Below are 15968 nucleotides of genomic sequence, written 5' to 3' on the forward strand. Positions count from 1 at the left end.
TCAGTCCTGGGTCTGTTGACTTCCTAACCCTCCCCTACTAGCTCTATCTGTATACTGCTGCTATCTGTAAGGGATCAGGCTATATAGCAGTCATACACCTCTCCTCCCAGTTGTATCTGTATACTGCTGCTGCTATCTCTATGGGATCAGGATATATAGAAGTTATGCACATTCTTTTGAGGCTTTGCGTTTTTGTATTTGTGTTGTTTTTTGCTGCGTTTTTTTTTTTTTTTCAGAAATGGGGCTATTTTACCACACTTGTGTAAATGACAGTAGAAATGTATCATTTTTACAGAAATTTTGGAAAATCAGCAGAAACAGCCAAAATGCAGTATAGTTCAGCATGTGAACAAAGCCTTAAATCATTTTGTCCTCATGGCAATATTTCTATGAGAAAATGCATCAAAACTGTCCAAAATGTGAACTGACACCAACCACCAACCCACTTAGGAGTCTAATCAGTTCACCTGGGTGACCTCCAGCATCCGCAGCCTAATTAGATAACCAGGTGCAGTGATCGGACTCCATCCCCTCTCTCTGTAAAGCCAGATGATTTATGGGAAATGTAGGCAGCATTAGGAAAATATTTAAATGGTACCGGTCATGATTTCTTAAAATGTTCTAATCCTCCCAGTTCACTGCCCCCATCATGATAAACCACCCCCTGCCTCTATATCTATATATCTATATATATATATATATATATATATATATATATATATATATATATATATATATATATATATATATATATATATATTTTTTTTAGTTCTCTCCCTTGATATTGCTCTGTATTTTCCGCTCAGTCTCAGTCAGATTCACAGACTGGGAAGGGGCTTTCCCCAGCAGGCGTGACATCATCTGAAGCCATACAGGGGAGAACTTCCTCCCTCACATGTGACATCATGGCCACGCCCCCTCAATGCAAGTCTATGGGAGGGGGTGTGACGTCCGTCACACCCCCTCTCATAGACTTGCATTGAGGGGGTGTGGCCATGACATTTTCCGGGATAGGGGCAAAGATGTCTATGGGCGGAGTTCCCCTTTTAAAGGTTGAGAACAATAGATGTATTGAGTAGAAGACTTGGTGGTAGTGATGATTTTCTGTCCTTCTAGGTCAAGCAGCTGAGGAACAGAGCAGAGGAAGATGCCCGCTTAATTCACATGAGTCTGCAGATGGGCAACGAGCCCCCCACCTCTCTGCGTCGTGATTTAGAACACGTTATGCTGCTGGTAAGGAGAAATTTGTCATGGTGCAGGCTTTGGTCAACGTTGCGTTCGATGTCTCCTTAGACTCTTGTCTTTGGTTCTTCATAGATTGCTGAACTGTATAAGAAAGATCCCTTCCACCTTGAGCTGGCACTTGAGTTTTGGTGCCCCACAGAACCTCTCCAGAACACCACCCTCATGGGCTCCTACCTTGGCGTCGCTCACCAGAGGCCTCCTCAGCGCCAGGTAAAGAAAATAAAAATGCAAAAAAATTTTAAGGGTACTGTTCATCAAAAAAAAACTTTTGATATATTATAGATTAATGTATGCAGAATAACTTTCCAATAGCATGTTATTAAAAAATATGCTTCTTTCTATTACATTTTTCACTTTGAAAAAATGACCACTAGGGGTCTCCCTACCAGTCCTTTTTTTTTTTTTTTATAGATTTCAGACTCATGCATGAGTCTTAAATCTCAAACTGCAGCTTGAACACAGACAAACTCAGCACTGCTCACTGGCAGGGATCAGTGCTGAGCTTGTCTGTGTCCTGGCTGCAGTCTGAGATTTAGGACTCCAGCATGAGTGTGAAATCTATAAAAAAAAAAAAAAAAGGACTGGTAGGGAGACCCCTAGTGGTCATTTTTTCAAAGTGGAAAATTTAAATAGAAAGAAGCATATTTTTTAATAACATGCTATTGGAAAGTTCTTCTGCATACATTAATCTATAATATTTCAAAAGTTTTTGTTGATGAAAGGTACCCTTTAAAGCAAAAGAATTAAAAAAAAAAAAAAAAAATTCTAAAAATAAAAAGCAAAAAAATGCAAAAAACCTAAAAAATTCAAAGCAAAAAAAATACAAAAATTATAAAAATAAGCAAAAAAGTGCAAAAAAATTCAAAGCAAAAATGCAAAAAAAACTAAAAGCAAAAAATGCTAACAAAATTAAAAAAATCAAAAGCAAAAAATGCAAAAAAAACTTTTAAAATTAAAAGCTAAAAATACAAAAAAGAGAAATTCTAAAAATTTTAAGCAAAAAAAAGCAAAAAATTATAAAAAAAATTAAAAGCAAAAAAATGCAAAAAATATAAAGCAAAAAATGCTAACAATTACAAAATCTAAAGTAAAAAAAATGCAAAAAATAAAAAGCAAAAAAGGGAAAAAATAAATTTAAGCAAAAAATACATTCTAAAAATTAACCGAAAAAACTGAAAAAAATTCAAAAAATAGCAAAATAATAAAGCTAAAAGTATCATTCATGATCAGCACTTGCTCATTCCCAGTTCTTCTATTTCAGGTTTTGCTGTCAAAGTTTGTGCGACAGATGAGTGACCTGCTGCCCCCCACTCTGTATATTCCCTACCTGAAGATGCTGCAGGGCCTGGCTACCGGTCCCCAGTGTGCCCACTACTGCTTCAGTTTCCTCAAAGCTAATGGCAGCAGCCATGGTGAGTAGTTACTCCACGATCTGAGTGCAGCCTCAGATTCATTGCTCGGCCCATTCACTCCCCACCCCCCACCCCTGCACTGTGGTCTGCAGCCTGGCCCCATTCATTTGTATGGAGCTGTGCTGCATAGAATCCACCACTAGGGGCACCAGAGCCCCAAACTGCTAGTTCGATACCAGTGTTTCCCAACTAGGGCGCCTCCAGCTGTTGAAGTTTTTAACGGAACCGTATTGTCTGTCCAAAGGATCTGAAGGTTTGCTGGTACTTGTTGTTACTGGGGCTACCTTATTGTAACCACCTTTTAACGTCCCATCCCACTGCTGCGGTCGTGTGTTAGTCTCAGACCTAAATTTCCAATCTGGTCCTCCAGCTGTTACAAAACTACAACTCCCAGCATGCCCGGACAGCCAACGGCTGTCCGGGCATGCTGGGAGTTGTAGTTTTGCTACAGCTGGAGGCACCCTGGTTGGGAAACACTGTCCTAAACAAAAACCTGCCAACTCCAAAGAAATAAGTCAAAGTCCAATAGTGAGAAGAAAAAAACTTATATGTATAATTAATTTATGTATAAATGTATTCATACTAGACAATATAATTTATTATTGAAATGATAATGAAGAAAACTGTCACTTATTGTAACTTTTTTCCTTATTCAATGAATAATTTAATGAATTTTTATATAGTTATGTATGAATTATTATTATTTTTACATTTTTATAGTTACTTGGACAAATAGAGCGAGGTTGTCGAAAGATCGGCCCTAACCTCCACCGATTATCTGTATCGGCCCTAAAAAAACTATATCGGTCGATCCCTAACACACACACATATACACACACACATATACACACACACAAACTCACACACACATACACACACCTTTACACACACACACACACACATACACTAGGGATCGACCGATATTCACGATTTTCTAAGTTATCGGTATCGACAATTACCTTGCTGATAATGCAGGCGCTTTAAATCAATGAACTGCAGCGGCTTTTGCGGGGCCGGAGACTGCCGCCCGCTTCTCCCCCCCTGCCTGTTCTGAGTCCAACCAGCCCCTCTGCCCGATTGCCCCCCCCCCCCTGCCTTTCCTTTGGCCAAACGCCGCCGCTGCCCCATTGCCTCCCCCATCCCCGGTTTTATAATTATCTGTTCCCGGGGTCCGCGCTACTTCTGGCTCTTGCTGCGTCCTGAGCTGTTGCTGCGCAATGACTAGTGACCTCCTCAACGCGACGTCACTGTCAGTGGCCCAGCGCACAGTGACAGCTCAGGACGCCACCAGAGCCAGAAGTAGCGCGGACCCCGGGAACAGATAATTATAAAACCGGGGATGGGGGAGGCAATGGGGCAACGGCGGTCTCTGTCCGGAGGATAGGCAGGGGGGGGGGGCAATCGGGCAGCGGCGGGGGTTGGACTCAGGACCCCAGGACAGGCAGGGGGAGAGAAGCGGGAGGCGGCGGCGGTCTCTGGCCCCGCAAAAGCCGCTGCAGCTCATTGATTTAAAGTGCCCGCTTTAAATCATTGATCTGCAGCGGCTTCTGCGGGACCAGAGACAGTTTATCAGGATATATCCGCACACACGCGCACCCTCATTTTACCAAGGATATTTGAGGGGGGGGGGGGGGGAATTAAAATGCACGGAATATCGGTATACGTTCTCGCCTATCGGCTTGAAAGTTCACAGGTTATCGGCTCTAAAAAATCAATATTGGTCGATCCCTAATATATACACGTGTGTGTGTGTGTGTGTATGTATGTATATGTATATATATATGTATGTATATATATATGTATATATATATATATATATATATATGTCTAATATAAATGTTGTATATGTGTTTATATACCTTTTTATACTGTTTGATTCTCAGCTGAGAACCTGCAGGCCGGCAGCCCTGTGTCCTGGGACCATTTCTTCCACTCACTGATGCTGTACCATGGACACCTACGGAGAGACTTACCCAGCGCTGACATTGTCCACCAGCGCCACCCCCCACTGAGGGGCATCACCCAGCGGGAGATGGATGGGCTCTTAGCATTCTTACAACTCACCACCACAGTCATTGATTGGGTAAGTGGGGGGGGGGGGGACCATCCATATCTATGTTCTTACCTCATGTATTCTAACATGTGGACACGGAAGAAAATGCATCTTCGTCTAGTTAAAGAGTACCTGTCACCAAAAAACTGTGCTAAACTAACTCAGGCTATGTTCCCTAACACAGGGGTGTGGAAATTTTATAAAAAAACTACTTGTCCACGGGACTACAATGGAGCAAAATCTACTTGTCCCTCATGACGATCCACTTGTCCGGGCCAATTTTCGCTTTTACGCTCTCGTTTTTTCCACCTCGCCCTATAATAGCCGTAACTACCTAATATAATGACACCTTTTAATTTTTCAATAACATATTCTCTGAACCAAAAAAAAAAAAAATATATATATATATATATATATTAAGGGAAGTGAAATTGAAATAGTAAAATATAATTTTGCAGATTTGGTGTTTTTCTTTTCTGCGCCATTTACCTTGTGGTTGAGGTAACATGTTAGTTTTATACTTTAGGCGCCTGATTACAGCGATATCAGATTTGTATCGTTTACGTCATGTTTTACTAATTCTGGACTTTTTCAATTTTTTTTAATTGCCATTTTTAACCCCTGTAGCTTTATTTTTTTTCCGCATACCAGGCTGTATGAGGGCTCATTTTTTGCGCCATTATCAGTTTTTTGTATCGGTACCATTTTGGTATTGATCTGACTTTTTAATCGCTTTTTAACTTTTTTTTCTGGGATATTATAAAAATTGCAAATCTGTGGTTTGGTATTTTTTTTACATTTACCGTACGGGATACATAATGTTATATTTTAATAGGTTGTACAATTACGCACCAAGCGATACCAAATATGTTTATTTTTATTATGTTTGCATGTTTTATATAGGGAAAGGGGGTGATTTGAACTTTTAACATGGAAGGGGTTAATGCAGCGGTCTTCAAACTGTGGCCCTCCAGATGTTGCAAAACTACAACTCCCAGCATGCCCGAACAGCCAACGGCTGTCCTGGCATGCTGGGAATTGTAGTTTTGTAACATCTGGAGGGGCACAGTTTGAAGACCACTAGGTTAATATGTGTCTTTCAAACTTTTTTATTATTTTTTTTTTTTTTTTTACACTTTATTACACTTATATGAGGAATCATTAGATTCCTCAGACAGATGAATAGATTCTATTGAACTCTATTGATCTGTGTGCTCTGTGATCCATTGATAAAGCCTGGTCCAGCCAGGATCTATCAATGACAGAGCTGGGACTGGAGGAAGCAGAGGTAAGTCCTCCGGCTACCTCCATAATGGATCGCCCCCCCTGCGATCGCGCTGCGGGGGGGGCGATCCACCCCACTAGCCCACCAGGGAGCATTCACATGTTCCTTTAAACGCCGCTGTCAGCTTTGACAGCGGCAATCTAAAGGGTTAATAGCCAGCCGCGGCGGTCGCCGCATGCTGGCTATTAGCGGCGGCCCTCGGCTACTGAGAACAGCCGGGGGCAGCAGAGTATGGAGCGGGCAGGAGTCCGGAGCCCGCTCCATACATACTGCAGAGCGCCGCATGCATCTCCCCGTGCAGACGCGTCTCCTCCCCTCAGCTCTCCGAAGCTACAGCTGAGGGGAGTGAAGGCAGAGGACGCAGGTCTGCACGGGGAGCAAGAAGCCACGCCCCCTCATCTCCCCCCGCACGTCTGCAGAGCAGGGGAGAGAAGACAAATACACAGCTTCTCATCTCCCCTGCTCTGCTTCGGCTTACACAGGCTGCAGAGTATGGAGCGGGCAGGAGTCGGGTGCCCGCTCCATACAGACTGCAGATTGCCGCCGCACTTGTCAGGTCCGGCCCTGCTTGCCCGAAGCCCGGCTAAGGGCCGGACAAATTCACCTGCCCGGAGCCCAAAACTGCTAGTCCCGGGCGTCGGGCGATAGATATTCCACATCCCTGTACTTATAACACCCCTCTAGCCCTTTTTGCAGAGCTTTAAAAAGCTGTGTATCTTACCTTTTTATTCTTGCTCATGTAGTGGAATTTACCAGCACAAGAAAGTGGGCGTTTCCCAACATGCATGGCATCACTGAAGCCTGCTGGGGCACCACTTCCGCCCTCACATTGTTGCAGCATTGGGATGGATAGAAGCCCTCAGGCTCTGTGCATGTTTAAGTCTGTGTTGCTATCACTGAGTCTCTCCTGTAGGTTTTTTTGTGCAGCTTTCTGTGAGAATCTGTGGAGCTTTCACTTTCTGTGCAGCTGTCAATCAAGCTCAGTGCAGCCAGAAGCACTTCCTGAGTTTGGACTCCTGCTAGGCTGGGAGGAGACCAAACTCACTGTATTAATTGTGGCAGGGAACAGAACAGAGCCACCTAGTGGCCGTTTTTTCTATTACATTTTAAACATATTCATGTTGATAATTTTAAAAGCAAGTGAAGAGGAAAGTGTCTGCTAATTACACAAGGAACACTATAGTAAAAGTTTTATTTGGTGACAGGTCCTCTTTAAGAAATACATTGACATTGTAATATTTTAGGGTCATAAGCATCATGGTTACCAAACTTTTTCGGTACAGGACTACCTTAGCGTCCCGAATCTATGAGCGTGGCTCCCCACTGACATTTAGCACTTGTATGGTGTAATGGGGGTGGTAGTCGTATGACCAACAGATATAGCACTAGTATTGTATAATGAGGGTAGTTGGTGGTGGTAGTAGTAGTATGACAGACACACAGCACTGGTATAGTATAGTGTGGGTGGTAGTAGTAATATTTATATGGCATACATAGCACTGGTGTAGTATAATGGAGGTAGTAGTATGACACACACACAGCACTGGTGTAGTATAATGGAGGTAGTAGTATGACATACATAGCACTGGTGTAGTATAATGGAGGTAGTAGTATGACACACACACAGCACTGGTGTAGTATAATGGAGGTAGTAGTATGACATACATAGCACTGGTGTAGTATAATGGAGGTAGTAGTATGACATACATAGCACTGGTGTAGTATAATGGAGGTAGTAGTATGACATACATAGCACTGGTGTAGTATAATGGGGGTAGTAGTATGACACACAGCACTGGTGTAGTATAATGGGGGTAGTAGTATGACACAGCACTGGTGTAGTGTAATGGGGGTAGTAGTATGACATATAGCACTGGTGTAGTATAATGGGGGTAGTAGTATGACACACATAGCACTGGTGTAGTATAATGGGGGTAGTAGTATGACACATAGCACTGGTATATTATCATGGTGGACAATAGTGCAGATGACACTCCAGGTCCTGATCCGTCCCACCCGGTGTCTTCTCCTGACATGCTGTGACCCCAGAGGACCCCTCGGTGTCCTCCATTCTGACGCTACTGTCTTGGTGGCAATTAGAATTCTGGCACGCAAGGAATGTCCCTGGGAATGTTATTGGGGCATCACCGTATCTGTAAGGCAACCACTGGGGCAGGGGCCCGGCAGCTACACCGCCTCCAGTAAGGAGTGAAGAACTGTCTGCGCTTTAGCCTCTAATATCACTGCTGTTTACCTGTGTGACTGTCCGCGTCTACTGTGCGCTGGTAGTGCTCCCGATATGGGCACTTGGGCCTGGTGGCTGCGGCACGGTGTCCTTGGAAGCCATCCAAGGCTTCTTACAGCACACACAGGTTAAGAAACACTAATTTAGGATAAGTAATGTAGAGAGACCCCACCAGCAGAATAGTGAGTACAGCTCTGGTGTATAATACAGGATATAACTCAGGATCAGTACAGGATAAGTAATGTAATGTATGTACACAGTGACCTCACCAGCAGAATAGTGAGTACAGCTCTGGGAGTATAATACAGGATATAATCAGGATCAGTACAGGATAAGTAATGTAATGTATGTACGCAGTGACCCCACCAGCAGAATAGTGAGTACAGCTCTGGAGTATAACACAGGATATAACTCACGATCAGTAATGTAACACTAATGGTTGTATTTTGTTAACCTGTATAAACTTTTTCTCTATGATCAGAGTGAGAGCGCCCGTCTGGCTCTGTGTGAACACGCCCAGTGGACTCCAGTCATCGTGATCCTCGGACTCCTACAGTGCAGTATTCCTCCTGTCCTGAAGGCGGAGCTGCTGAAGACCCTGACCGCCTTTGGGAAGTCTCCAGAGATTGCGGCTTCTCTCTGGCAATCCCTGGAACATACTCAGGTACAGAAGAAGTGAGACTTTACAATCTCCTATATCAGGGCTTTATACCACGTTAGTTTAAGCTGATGACCGGCGCTGATATCCTCTCTCATATGTTATTTTCTCGGTCGGTTCCTTGGGGGACACAGAGACTGTGGGTTTATCTTGGCAGCCCAGAAGGTCGGGACCACGGTCTCTGTGTCCCCCAATGGATCCTCCGAAAGAGATTTTACGGTAAACATAAAAATTCTACTTCTTGCAGATTCTGCAAACCGTGAGACCTACAGCACAAAGACAGGCGGCAGGAATCGAGGTAATCTCTCTCGTCATCTCTCGCTCGCGCTCTCTCGCCATCTCTTTCTCTCTCCCTCTCAGCTATCTCTCTCTCGCCCTCTCTCTCTCTCGCCCTCTCTCTCTCTCGCCCTCTCTCTCTCTCGCCCTCTCTCTCTCTCGCCCTCTCTTCTCTCTCGCCCCTCTCGGCTATCGTTCTCTCTCGCCCTCTCGGCTATCGTTCTCTCTCGCCCTCTCGGCTATCGTTCTCTCTCGCCCTCTCGGCAGCTATCGTCTCTCTCGCCCTCGGCTATCGTTCTCTCTCGCCCTCATCGCTATCGTTCTCTCTCGCCCTCTCGGCTATCGTCGGCTATCGTCTCTCTCGCCCTCTCGGCTATCGTTCTCGTCTCGCCTCTCGGCTATCGTTCTCTCTCGCCTCTCGGCTATCGTTCTCTCTCGCCCTCTCGGCTCTCTCTCTCGCCCTCTCGGCTATCGTTCTCTCTCGGCTCGTTCCTCTCGCCCTCTCGGCTATCGTTCTCTCTCGCCCTCTCGGCTATCGTTCTCTCTCGCCCTCTCGGCTATCGTTCGTCTCTCGCCCTCTCGGCTATCGTTCTCTCTCGCCTCTCGTATCGTGCTATCGTTCTCTCTCGTTCCCTCTCGCCTATCGGTTCGTTCTCTCTCGCCCTCTCGGCTATCGTTCTCTCTCGCCTCTCGGCTATCGTCTCTCTCGCTTCGTCCCCTCTCGGCTATCGTTCTCTCTCGCCCTCTCGGCTCTATCGCTTCTCGCTATCGTCTCTCTCGCCCTCTCGGCTATCGTTCTCTCTCGCCCTCTTCGGCTATCGTTCCTCGCTTCGTCTCTCGCCTCTCGGCTATCGTTCTCTCTCGCCCTCTCGGCTATCGTTCTCTCTCGCCCCTCTCGGCCTCTTCGCTATCTCTCCTCGCCCTCTCGCTATCGTTCTCTCTCGCCCTCTCGGCTATCGTTCTCTCTCGCCCTCTTCGGCTATCGTTCTCGTCTCGCCCTCTCGGCTATCGTTCTCATCTCGCCCTCTCGCTATCGTTCTCATCTCGCCCTCTTCGGCTATCGTCTCTCGCCTCTCGCTATCGTTCTCTCTCGCCCTCTCGGCTATCGTCTCTCTCGCCCTCTCGGCTATCGTTCTCTCTCGCCCTCTCGGCTATCGTTCTCTCTCGCCCTCATCGGCTATCGTTCTCTCTCGCCCTCTCGGCTATCGTTCTCTCTCGCCCTCTCGGCTATCGTTCTCTCTCGCCTCTCGGCTATCGTTCTCTCTCGCCCTCTCGGCTATCGTTCTCTCTCGCCCTCTCGGCTATCGTTCTCTCTCGCCCTCTCGGCTATCGTTCTCTCTCGCCCTCTCGGCTATCGTTCTCTCTCGCCCTCCTCGGCTATCGTTCTCTCTCGCCCTCTCGGCTATCGTTCTCTCTCGCCCTCTCGGCTATCGTTCTCTCTCGCCCTCTCGGCTATCGTTCTCTCTCGCCCTCTCGGCTATCGTTCTCTCTCGCCCTCTCGGCTATCGTTCTCTCTCGCCCTCTCGGCTATCGTTCTCTCTCGCCCTCTCGGCTATCGTTCTCTCTCGCCCTCTCGGCTATCGTTCTCTCTCGCCCTCCTCGGCTATCGTTCTCTCTCGCCCTCTCGGCTATCGTTCTCTCTCGCCCTCTTCGGCTATCGTTCTCTCTCGCCCTCCTCGGCTATCGTTCACTCCCCTCCGCTCTCGTTCTCGTTCACTCCCCTCCCTCTCGGCTATCGTTCTCTCTCGCCCTCTCGCTATCGTTCTCTCTCGCCCTCTCGGCTATCGTTCTCTCTCGCCCTCTCGGCTATCGTTCTCTCTCGCCCTCTCGGCTATCGTTCTCTCTCGCCCTCTCGGCTATCGTTCTCTCTCTTGCCCTCTCGGCTATCGTTCTCTCTCTTGCCCTCTCTCTTGCCCTCTCGGCTATCTCTCTCTTGCCCTCTCGGCTATCTCTCTCTTGCCCTCTCGGCTATCTCTCTCTTGCCCTCTCGGCTATCTCTCTCTTGCCCTCTCGGCTATCTCTCTCTCGCCCTCTCGGCTATCCTCTCTCTTGCCCTCGTCGGCTATCTCTCTCTCGCCCTCTCGGCTATCTCTCTCTTGCCCTCTCGGCTATCTCTCTCTCGCCCTCTCGGCTATCTCTCTCTCTGCCCTCTCGGCTATCTCTCTCTTGCCCTCTCGGCTATCTCTCTCTTGCCCTCTCGGCTATCTCTCTCTCGCCCTCTCGGCTATCGTTCTCTCTCTTGCCCCTCTCTCTTGCCCTCTCGGCTATCTCTCTCTCGCCCTCTCGGCTATCTCTCTCTCGCCCTCTCGGCTATCTCTCTCTCGCCCTCTCGGCTATCTCTCTCTCGCCTCTCGGCTATCTCTCTCTCGCCCTCTCGGCTATCTCTCTCTCGCCCTCTCGGCTATCTCTCTCTCGCCCTCTCGGCTATCTCTCTCTCGCCCTCTCGGCTATCTCTCTCTCGCCCTCTCGGCTATCTCTCTCTCGCCCTCTCGGCTATCTCTCTCTCGCCCTCTCGGCTATCTCTCTCTCGCCCTCTCGGCTATCTCTCTCTCGCCCTCTCGGCTATCTCTCTCTCTCGCCCTCTCGGCTATCTCTCTCTCGCCCTCTCGGCTATCTCTCTCTCGCCCTCTCGGCTATCTCTCTCCTCGCCCTCTCGGCTATCTCTCTCTCGCCCTCCTCGGCTATCTCCTCTCTCGCCCTCTCGGCTATCTCTCTCTCGCCCCTCTCGGCTATCTCTCTCTCGCCCTCTCGGCTATCTCTCTCTCGCCCTCTCGGCTATCTCTCTCTCGCCCTCTCGGCTATCTCTCTCTCGCCCTCTCGGCTATCTCTCTCTCGCCCTCTCGGCTATCTCTCCCTCTCCTCGCCCTCTCGGCTATCTCTCTCTCGCCCTCTCGGCTATCTCTCTCTCGCCCTCTCGGCTACTCTCTCTCGCCCTCTCGGCTATCTCTCTCTCGCCCTCTCGGCTATCTCTCTCTCGCCCTCTCGGCTATCTCTCTCTCGCCCTCTCGGCTATCTCTCTCTCGCCCTCTCGGCTATCTCTCTCTCGCCCTCTCGGCTATCTCTCACGCGCTTTCTCTCTCTCGGCTATCTATCTCAATCTTTTTCAATGTCTATCTCGATATCTTGATCTCGTGATCAGTCTCTCGCCGCCCATCTCTTTTGACTCTGACTTTACTTTATTTGAACATTCATCTTTTTTTGTATTTTTCCAAGGTTGAACTAAATGAAATTGAGTCCCGTGCGGAGGAGTACCCGCTCACCATAGCCTTCTGTAGCCTCATCGGTACCTTGGTGGAGAGCTATTTCCCAGCCAACCTCGGAGCTGGACTGAGAGCCCCAGGATTTGAGCCGTACCTGCAGTTTCTACGTGACACCGTATTCCTCCGATTCCGCACCCGAGCCTACAGGAGAGCGGCAGAGAAGGTAAAAGTCTCTGTGTGTCACCTGTTCAGCTAGAAACCTTGGCTTACAACCAACTTGCATTACATTCACGTAATCCCTATGTTCAGCCATGTCTTATTCTAGTGGTTACTTCAGTGTTTCCCAACCAGGGTGACTCCAGCTGTGGCAAAACTACAACTCCCAGCATGCCCGGACAGCCAAAGGCCTGGTGCCTGGTCAATGGAAGTCTGTGATTGACATCACGAGCCTCCGGCGCTGCACCCGACACTATAAATGATCGCCGAGTGCAGCAGGGAGATCACGGGGGTCCCCAACGGCGGGACCCCCGCGATCAGACATCTTACCCCCTATCTTTTGGATATAGGCTTATCAGGACCTCCGCAGGCTAGAGAAGCAGAGCGCGGATAAGGGTGCGTTCACGCGGCCGTCTGTCTCCCCCCCCCCCCCCCCCCCCCTTTTTTTTTTCTCCCCCATTTAAGTATTGTTGTTGCTGCTTGTAACACGGATTACAAACAGTTGTAAAATAATCCCATTGGTGTCAAAGGGATTTTTTTTTTTTTTTACAATCCTTTCACATCTGTTTGCACCCGTCTCCGCTCGTTTCCTTTTTTTTTTGTTTTTGTTTTTTTATACGGGAGAAAAGACGGTGCCTGCAGTGTTTCTTTAAATTTTTTAATTTATTTATTTATTTTTTATTTTTTTCTCCCATCAAAGAAACGGAAGTAAAAACGGATTCAGTAAATTTAACATTGAAGTCTATGGAAAACGGATGAGCCTTTTAAAGGAAAACTGTCACACATTTTCTCCCGCACTATCCACAAGTATTGGTGGATAGTGCGGCAGACGCTGATTAAAACGAGCCCTACCTTGGTCTGATCGGTGGCGCCGTTCGCCCGCAATTGTAGATTTAATCTCTGTGTATATCTGGCTGTAACTGGCAAAGGCGGGGCTTCTGCGGGCTAACGGACACTGACGTCAGCGCCGCTCATGAATATTCATCCCTCCTGTTCTCCCTCTCTTCGCCGCTCCTAACCAGAGGGAGGGATAAATATTCATGAGCGGCGCTGACGTCAGTGTCCGTTAGCCCGCAGAAGCCCCGCCTTTGCCAGTTACAGCAGGATATACACAGAGATTAAAACTATAATTGCGGGGCGAACGGCGGCGCGGATCAAACGAAGGTAGGGCTCATTTTAATCAGCGTCTCCCGCACTATCCACCAGTACCCGTGGATAGTGCGGGAGAAAATATGTGACAGTTTTCCTTTAACCCCTTAAGGACCAAGGGCGTACAGGTACGCCCTTGGACCTGCTCTCCTGATATAACGCGGGGTTACACAGTAACCCCGCGTCATATCTCGGCGGGCCCGGCGTCATAGTGAAGCCGGGAACCCGCCTCTAATAGCGCGCAGCGCCGATCGCGGCACCGCGCGCTATTAACCCTTTAGCCGCGCGCTCAGAGCTGAGCCGCGCGGCTAAAAGTGAAACCGAAAGTGCCCGGCTAGCTCAGTGGGGCTGTTCGGGATAGCCGCGGCTAATCGCGGCATCCCGAACAGCTGACAGGACAGCGGGAGGGCCCCTACCTGCCTCCTCGCTGTCCGATCGCCGAATGACTGCTCAGTGCCTGAGATCCAGGCATGAGCAGTCATGCGGCAGAATCGTTGATCACTGGTTTCTTATGAGAAACCAGTGATCAATAATGAAGATCAGTGTGTGCAGTGTTATAGGTCCCTATGGGACCTATAACACTGCAAAAAAAAAAGTGAAAAAAAAAAAGTGAATAAAGATCATTTAACTCCTCCCCTATTAAAAGTTTGAATCACCCCCCCTTTTCCAATAAAAAAAAAAACAGTGTAAATAAAAAGAAAAATTAACATATATGGTATCACCGCGTGCAGAAATGTCCGAATTATAAAAATATATCATTAATTAAACCGCTCGGTCAATGGTGTGCGCGCAAAAAAATTCCAAAGTCCAAAATAGTGCATTTTGGTCACTTTTTATATCATTTAAAAATGAATAAAAAGCGATCAATAAGTCCTATCAATGCAAAAATTGTACCGTTAAAAACTTCAGATCACGGCGCAAAAAATGAGCCCTCATACCGCCCCATACACGGAAAAATAAAAAAGTTATAGGGGTCAGAAGATGACAATTTTAAACGTATTAATTTTCCTGCATGTAGTTATGATTTTTTCCAGAAGTCCGAAAAAATCAAACCTATATAAGTAGGGTATCATTTTAATCGTATGGACCTACAGAATAAAGATAAGGTGTCATTTTTACCGAAAAATGTACTACGTAGAAACGGAAGCCCCCAAAAGTTACAAAACTGCGTTTTTTTTTCAATTTTGTCGCACAATGATTTTTTTTTCCGTTTCACCGTAGGTTTTTGGGCAAAATGACTGACGTCATTACAAATTAGAATTGGTGGCGCAAAAAATAAGCCATCATATGGATTTTTAGGTGCAAAATTGAAAGGGTTATGATTTTTTTAAAGGCAAGGAGCAAAAAACGAAAATGCAGAAACGGAAAACCCCCCGGTCCTTAAGGGGTTAATGTCATCCGTTTTTTTTCAATATGTTTTTTGATCCGTTTTTACTTCTGAGCATGCTCGGAACCAAAAATTTTTTATAATTTTTTTTTTTTTTTTTTTTTTTACAAAACAATAACTGATCAAAATGGATAACATCTGTTTGCATCCGTTATTGTCCGTTTTTTGTTTTGTTTTTTTGATGGGAGAAGAACGGGACGGGTCTAGACGGCTGTGTGAATGCAGCCTTACACTGATCAATGCAGACTATTGCGTAGTATTGAACAGTGTTTGCAATGGAAAGACTGCAGATTATAGTTCACTATAGCACAAAAAAAAAAAAAAAAAAAAGTTCATAAATGTAAATAAGTCTCTATCTGTAATAAAAGTTAAATGCCCCCCCCCCTCCTCCACAATTTTTTTTTTTCTAATTTTTAAAATAAAATGATGTAAACAAAAAACAAACTGTGAGATCACTGCCTGCGGAAATGTACGAACTATTAAAATATACCGTGAATGGCGTAAACATGTAAAAAGTAACAATCCGGAATTACTCCATTTTGGTCACCTAATATACCAGAAACAAATATGTTTTATAAAGTGATCAATATCTGATCTGTTATTGACAACCTTTGGATTTCTAGTCCTGGAGGACCCCCCCCCCCTTTTTAGGTGAGTTCGTCATAGGTAAGAAATAGCGAGCATGTAGAGAATACAGGAGGACTTATGTAGATGTGTCATTCCTATTACCATAGTCATCATCATTATCCTCATCATCATTTTTTCCTGCCCTAACAGTGGGAAGTGGCTGAAGCGGTCCTTGACGTCTTCTACAAACTCCTGAGAGATTATGAGCCTCAACC

At 46.6% G+C, this 15968-nt stretch overlaps 1 protein-coding gene across 1 annotated transcript in view; it reads left to right on the top strand.

Annotated features, from left to right (window-relative positions):
• The window catches only part of NUP205 (nucleoporin 205), a gene marked incomplete in the record, with an annotated part of 67529 nt that overhangs the window by 16272 nt on the left and 35289 nt on the right, over positions 1–15968 (top strand). The window contains 8 exon segments of the mRNA XM_056517717.1: positions 1117–1233; positions 1318–1455; positions 2507–2657; positions 4541–4740; positions 8722–8904; positions 9146–9196; positions 12388–12597; positions 15904–15968. Coding sequence (XP_056373692.1) covers positions 1117–1233; positions 1318–1455; positions 2507–2657; positions 4541–4740; positions 8722–8904; positions 9146–9196; positions 12388–12597; positions 15904–15968 — 1115 coding nt within the window.

This window comes from Hyla sarda, chromosome 4, assembly GCF_029499605.1.
Source record: "Hyla sarda isolate aHylSar1 chromosome 4, aHylSar1.hap1, whole genome shotgun sequence".
NCBI lineage: Eukaryota > Metazoa > Chordata > Amphibia > Anura > Hylidae > Hyla > Hyla sarda.